This window comes from Macrobrachium nipponense, chromosome 22, assembly GCF_015104395.2.
Source record: "Macrobrachium nipponense isolate FS-2020 chromosome 22, ASM1510439v2, whole genome shotgun sequence".
NCBI lineage: Eukaryota > Metazoa > Arthropoda > Malacostraca > Decapoda > Palaemonidae > Macrobrachium > Macrobrachium nipponense.
This window is the reverse complement of record NC_087213.1, coordinates 51,219,634-51,227,365: the sequence shown is the minus strand read 5'-3', so window position 1 is coordinate 51,227,365 and position 7,732 is coordinate 51,219,634. Positions and strand designations below refer to the sequence as shown.

Here is a 7,732-nt window from a genome sequence, read left to right as displayed (position 1 = left end):
CAGACCACTGAGCTGATGCATAAACAAAAGACTGTAGATGTCATAAAGCTAATGATCCCCGAGGAAATATTAGTCTTAGAAGACGACTCTCTAACGGTTAACTAGGAAAGATCCGCCTAATGTAACATAACAGACGGCGGCCATTCTTCGACATAATAGAACTCGTTTTAAAGGTCGCAAGTCCAGACAAGGGATAAGAACAGAAAGAATCCGAATTTTACTATAAGACTAGAACTCCATTCCGGGTAGGCCTACTAACTGAAATTACGATTGAGACAAAACAGAATTCTTAGCGAGCCTTCGTCTTCGCCAGTGTATATGCGTCTGTTTTTTAACAGACGTACCAAAACACAATGTAGTACGTTTTATTTCTATCGTGCTCGAATTCCTTGGCAACAGCGACATCCTCCCTACGTCGATGAACACGAATTTATGAATGAAACCACACCGGATGTTTGTGTGCGGGTGGGGAGGGGGGCGGGGAAGGCGATAGTGCCACGAAATTCTTATTTCCTTTATTCGGTTTTCTGTAAAAGAAAACTATTGTACCGACGTTTTTCTGTCCGCACTTTTTTACTATCCGCCTTCAGATTTTACAAACTCCTGAGTCTAGAGGGCTGCAGATGGTTTGTTGATCTCCAATCACGCTGTAATTTTTATTTTATGTAAGGTTAAAGTGCTTCTGGTAACCACCGGGCCATGGTTGAAGTTTCGTGGGCAGCGGGTCAAACAGCATCATACAGTTGGACCTTGATCATAAGCAGCAGCTTCAGTCAGTGTTGCCAATTGGTATGTGTTTGCCCTCCAAACTGGCTATAAGACTTACACAAAACCGTGGAAAAAAGTGAAATTAGCGTATCTATTTGTAGTATATGTACATATTAGAGCAATTTTATCATTATTGTATTACCATGACAACTAGAATTCATGGAAACAGTTTGTAAATGCATCGGCATATGTGTGAAGCTCCACTAAATTGGCAACGATGGCTTCAACGCATTTTTTTAAAACTTGTTTTTCGTTTTTCCTTTTGCGTTTGCCAGCAATGTTTCTCCTACGGAACATTTCCCGTGGCGTAAGGGATGTAGTAGTACGTTCTAGTCGTGAGTCTTCTCGCCTTTGAGAAAGTTAATTGATACGACCTTGATGGAGGGAATTTGGACAGGAACGTTTTGGCTCGAGTATGTTGGCCGCGATTCCGGAAATCCCAGAGCGGTACAGTAAGTTCGCCACGAATGTGTTTGTATTACTTTCGTCTCTCTCTCTCTCTCTCTCTCTCTCTCTCTCTCTCTCTCTCTCTCTCTCTCTCTCCGGCGAAAAATGGGTATAGAACGTATAGGCAGAAGAATAAAAGAGCTTCATATATATATATATATATATATATATATATATATATATATATATATATTATATATATATATTTGTCGGACTTTCTAACGTATAATATCGAATACTTCAAATTGATGACGACAAAACGTATAGGTAGAAGAATAAAAGAGCTTTATATATAAAATAATAATATTTTGTTTGATTTTTAAAAGTACAATATCGCATATTTTGATGACCATTTTTTTTTACAAGAGGATCATCTGTAGTATCATATTGCTAGCGGCAGGTGTCTGTGTTGCGCCAACAGGTGTCGCAGTTATGCCAATATTTTTCTGTTTTTTGCCAACAGGTGTTGGCGTTACATCAACAGGTGCTTGTGTTACATCAACAGGTGTCGCTGATACGCTAACAGGTGACACAGTTTTAATGATAAGATGCCAACAGGTGCCGTTGTTACGCCAACAGGTGTCTCTGTTACATCAACAGGTGTCGCTGTTACGCTAACAAGTGTCACAGTTTTAATAACAAAATACCAACAGGTGTTCCGTTACGCCAACAGGTGCCGTTGTTATTTCCATGATAATCCATCTCGACGTAACCGGGAACGTACCGTCGCCACCTGTTGTAACCTGGAGAGGAACCAGGATGTAAAATGGCGCAACCGTAGCAACAACAGGTTTAGCCGCCGCTCTCTCTCTCTCTTCTCTCTCTCTCTCTCTCTCTTCTCTCTCTGAATTTCCCGCAGTGATATAACCGGAAATGTATCGTAATTCGACGTAACATAGTACCAACAAAGAATGTCTCTCTCTCTCTCTCTCAAAAAGTGTAAGCAGTTTATTGGACTGGGAATACGGAGTTTGGGAGAGAGTTCCAAAGCTTGATGACAAGAAAACAAAAAAATCGAATAAAAAAAAACTAGTCACCTATGATGGAAAAACTCAGTGAGTTCAGAGAGAAAAACCTGCAATTTTGGAGAAAACAAAAACACGGCAACCTAAGAGAAAAAAACACGAGAAACTGAGAGAAAAACACGGCAACCTTAAGAAAAAACACGGGAAACAGAGAAAAGAAAAGACACGGGAAACATGAAAAACACGACAACCTTAAGAAGAAAAAAACACGGCAAACCAAGAAAAAAACAAGCAACCTTAAGAAAAAACACGGGAAACAGAGAGAGAGAGAGAGAGAGAGAGAGCAAAAAAAAAAAAAAAACACGGGAAACATGAAAAACACGGCAACCTTAAGAAGGAAAAAAAAAAACACGGCGGAAACCAAGAAAAAAAACAAGCAACCTTAAGAAAAAAACACGGGAAAACAGAGAGAAACACAGGGAAACATGCAAAACACGGGAACCTTAAGAAGAAAAAAACACGGCAAATCAAGAAAAAAACACAGCAAACTAAGAAAAAACACGGTAGCCTAAGAGAAAAACACGACAACTTAAGGAAAAAGACACGGCACCTAAGGAAAAAAAAAAAAAAAACCACGGCAACCTAAGGAAAAAAAAACACGGCAACCTAAGAATAAAAAACACGGCAAACATAGAGAAAAAACACGGGAAACTGTGAGAAAAACAGCAGCCTAAGAGAAGAAAACATGGCAACCTAAGAAAAAAACCAGTCACCTAGAAAAAAAGGGTCACCTTGAAAAAACCAGTCCCATAAGAACAAACCTAAAAGAGGAAAAAACCTAGGCACTTCAGAGGAAAAACCCAATGACCTAAGACAGCAAAAGTCACCGAAGATGATAAAAAAGCAATCTACTCAGAGAGAGGGAAAAACCTATATAATTACTTAAAAGAGGAAAAAAAACCTAGTCACTTAAAGGAAGAAAAAAAAACCTAGTCACTTAAAAGAGAGAAAAAACCTAGTCACTTAAAAGAGGAAAAAAACCTAGTCACTTAAAAGAGGAAAAAACCCAGTCACTTAAAAGAGGAAAAAAACCTAGTCACTTAAAAGGAAAAAAACTAGTCACTTAGAGGAAAAAACCATCACTTGGAAGAGGAAAAAAACCTAGTCAACTAAAAGAGAGAGAGGAAAACCCTAGTCACTTGAAAGAGAAAAAAAACCTAGTCACTTAAAAGAGGGAAAAAACCTAGTCACTTAAAAGAGGAAAAAACCTAGTCACTTAAAAGAGGAAAAAAACCTAGTCACTTAAAAGAAGAAAAAAACCTAGTCACTTAAAAGAGGAGACAAAAAACCTAGTTACTTAAAAGAAGAAAAAAAACCAAACCTAGTCACTTAAAAGAGGAAAAAAACCTAAGTCACTTAAAAAAGGAAAAAACCTAGTCACTTAAAAGAGGAAAAAACCTAGTCACTTAAAAAAGGAAAAAAAACCTAGTCACTTAAAAGAGGAAAAAACGTCAAAAACCTTAACAAAGGAAAAAAAAAACCCGATCCACTTAAAAAGGAAAAAATAAAACCCTATCCCTTCCCAAAGAAAAGGAAAAAAACCTAAAAAGTCCACTTAAAAGAGAAAAAAATCCTCCAAAAGTCCTTAAAGGAAAAGAAAACCTCTCAGTCACTTTAAAAAAGAAAAAATAAAAAACCTAGTTCACTTAAAAAAGGGAAAACCTAAAGTAGTGAACGAGAAAAAACCTTAGTCAAACTTGAAAGAAAAGAAAAAAAACCTAGTCACTTAAAAAAGAAAAAAGTAAAAAACCGTCACTTTACAAGAGAGAAAAAAACCAAAAACTAGTTACTTTAAAGAAGAAAAAAACCTTAGTCCTTAAAAAGAGGAGACAAAAACAACCTAGTCACTTGAAAAGAAAAAAAAAGAAAAAATCCTAGTCACTTAAAGAGGAAAAAAAACTTAGTCCACTTAAAAGAAAAGAAAAAATACCTCAGTTTCACTTAAAAAAAGGAACGAAAAAACCTAGTCTCTTAAAAGAGGAAAAAAAGTAGTCACTTAAAAGAGAAAAAACCTAGTTCACTTAGAAAAGAAAAAAGAAAAAAAACCTAGTCACTTAAAAAAAAGAGGAAAAAAAACAACCTAGTCACTTAAAAGAAGACAAAACCTAAAAAAAGTCCTTAAAAGAGAGACCAAAAAACCTAGGTTCACTTAAAAAGGAAAAAAAACTTAGTCACTTAAAAGAGGAAAAAAAGACCTCAAAACCTAGTCTCTGAAAAGACGGAAAAAACCTAGTCACTTAAAAAAGGAAAAAAAGAAAAAAAACCTAGTCCCTTAAAAGGTTAAAAGAAAGTAAAAACTAGTCAATTAAGAAGAAAAAGGACCCTTAAAAGTCACTTTAAAAAAGGAAAAAACCTAGTCACTTAAAAGAGGAAAACCTCGTCCCTTAAAACGGAAAAAAAAAAAACCTAGTTCACTTAAAAAGGATAAAAACGCAAAAAAGTCTTCTTAAAAGTCGGAAAAAAACCTTAAAAGTCAGGTTTCAAGAGGAAAAACCTAGTCAACTTAAAAAGGAAAAAAAAGTAGTTAAAAACTTAAAAAAGGCCAAAACCTAGTCCCTCTTAAAAGAGGAAAAAAACCTAAAGTCAAACTTAAAAGTCCAGAAAAAAATACCTTAAAGTCAGTTAAAAAAGGAAACCTAGTCTCTTAAAAGAGGAAAAACCTTAAGTCGCTTAAAGGAAGCACAAATAAAAAACCCTAGTCCACATTAAAAAAGGTAAAAAACCTAGTCCACATTGAAAGGAGGAAAAGGAAAAAACCTAGTTCACTTGCAAAAAAGGAAAAAAAAGGAAAACCCTACCGGTCCCTTAAAGTTGGAAAAAAGTGACCGGCACTTAAAAAGAGGAAAAAACCTAGTCTCTTAAAACGAGGAAAAAATAAACCTAGTCACTTAAAACAAGAAGGAAAAAAACCCTAGTCACTTAAAAAAAGGAAAAAACCTAGTTTTAACTTAAAAAGGAAAGGAAAAAAACCTAGTCTCTTAAAAGAGGAAACAACCTAGTCACTTAAAAAGAAAAAAATCTTAAAAAAGGTTACTTTAAAAAAAGGAAAAAAAACCTAGTCTCTTAAAAGAGGAAAAAAACCTAGTCACTTAAAAGAAGAAAAAATACCTAGTCACTTAAAAAAGGAAAAAACCTATTCTTCTTAAAAGAAGGAAAAAACCTAGGTCACTTAAAGGAATAAAAAATACCTAGTCACTTAAAAAAGGAAAAAAACCTAGTCACTTGAAAGAGGAAAAAGACCTAGTCACTGAAAAGAGGAAAACAAACCTAGTCACTTAAAAGAGGAAAAAACCGTCACTTAAAAGAGGAAAAAACCTAGTCACTTAAAAGAGGAAAATAAACCTAGTCACTTAAAAGAGGAAAAAAAACCTAGTCACTTAAAAAAGGAAAAAAACCTAGTAACTTAAAAGAGGAAAAAAAACCCCTAGTCACTTAAAAGAGGAAAAAAAAACCTAGTCACTTAAAAGAGGAAAAAAGCGTCACAGAGAGGCAAAAAGAAAAAGAAAAAGAAACCAATGAAGGAACTCTGACCTCCCTTATCGGAGAGAAAGGAATATAAATGTAAAAAAAAAAAAAAAATAATTCAGATGCCTCTCCTCACGACGAATCCTCTCAGGGATTCCCAACTTCACCCATTCAAGATAATGCTATGTTTAGGAGAATGCCACATGAAAGCATTCAGTTGCATGTTCCCTAATCTCCGAGAGAGAGAGAGAGATCCCGCAGGAAGTTCCCAGAGAAGTCCTCATGAAAGGGGTTTCCCCAAATATCAGGTTCTGTGCTTGCTTGGTGTGTGTGTGTGTCTTTCTTGTTGCTTCTATTCGTCCATGCGGTGTCATTTCTTTCTGAGATTCCTCGCTCCTATCATTCTGTTATTCATTATTATTATTATTATATTATGATTGTTATTATTATGGAACAAGCCCACCACAGGGTCCGTTATAGACTGGGATTCAAGCTCCCAAACAATATATTATTATTATTATTATTATTATTATTATTATTATTATTATTATTATTATTATTATTATTATTTTCTCAATGCTTCTTATTATCTTTTTCTCATCAGCATATAGCTGGAGTATCAGGTTTCCTTGTATCTTAATTCACTTGCTGTTTACTCTCATAGACGACTGCCTGTGCGCTGTCGACGCGTTAGAGGAAATAAACCTAAGACAACTGAAATCTTTACATGTCCTTAGGAAACCTGATACACCAGCTACATGCTGATGAGAAAAAGATAATAAGCAGAATTGAGAAGATTCTATATAAATTAAATGCCGTTGAAACAGCTATTATTATTATTATTATTATTATTATTATTATTATTATTTTATTATTATTATTATTATTATTATTATTATTATTATTATATTATTATTATTATTCAGAAGATAAAACCTTTTCATATGGATAAGCCCCAGAGGCCATTATAGACTGGGAATTCAAGCTCCAAAGAATATTTTATTATTATTATTATTATTATTATTATTATTATTTTATTATTATTATTATTATTATTATTCAGAAGATGAAACCTATTCATATGGAACAAGCCCACCACAGGGGCCAATTGACTGGGAATTCAAGCTTTCAAAGAATATCATGATGTTCAGTAAGATGAAGTAAGAGGAGGTAAAGGGAAATACAGAAAGAAGAGATCCCACTTATTAAATAAAAGATAAAAAATAAAATAGATTAATAAATAGATTAAGAATGTATTCGCTGAGACGAGTGAAGATACTGAAATCGTTCTACCCTCCAATGTTTGTCTCCCGATTGACTTTGGGTTGGGTGTAGGGGGTGGGTTGGGTGTTTGGGTGCAGGGGGAGGGGGGGGGGAGTGGTAGGTACTATGCTGCCCTCTCTGCTTACTGTTCCTGAATACAGTAGGTGTTCTGTCCTGCCGTTTGGTGGAGTGCTCAATGTCCTAATGTCTGCTAATGTCTGTCTCCGTCACACTGCAGACGGTGTACAAAACATGGCGTCGGGTGGTGGTTTCCGGGGGTGACTCAGTGACCCTTCTGGGCTTGGGCACTTGAATTTGAACACCTCATCTCTCTCCGACTTGAATATAATCTGAATCATCTTCGTGTGCTTCATGCTGTGGGGTGGTTGTGTAACTGTAACCGATCGCTTCTGCTACAGTCGTAGTTGAGCATCGTTTATCCAGAAGGTTTTATTAATTATTTTTTTGTTCCCCTTGAGCCCTTGTTATCTGACGTTTTAGAGAGAGAGAGAGAGAGAGAGAGAGAGAGAGAGAGAGAGAGAGAGAGAGAGTTAAATTTACAAGCATATTCACACACACCGCGAGAGAGAGAGAGATTTATATTTACAAGCATATTCACACACACACACACACACACACTCAGAGAAGAGAGAGAGAGAGGAGAGAGAGAGAAAGTCAAAGTCATATTTACAAGCATATTCACACACGCACACACACACACTCAGAGAGAGAGAGAGAGAGAGAGAGAGAGAAAGTCAAAGTCA

General features: G+C 35.7%; 1 protein-coding gene across 1 annotated transcript in view; it reads right to left on the bottom strand.

Annotated features, from left to right (window-relative positions):
* Nucleotides 1-1,839: 1,839 nt before the first annotated feature.
* LOC135198269 (adhesive plaque matrix protein-like) overlaps nucleotides 1,840-7,732 on the bottom strand; it is an 18,854-nt gene continuing 12,961 nt past the window's right edge. Inside the window, exon 5 of the mRNA XM_064225839.1 lies at nucleotides 1,840-1,958. Coding sequence (XP_064081909.1) covers nucleotides 1,840-1,958 — 119 coding nt within the window. The remainder of the gene's footprint in view (nucleotides 1,959-7,732) is intronic.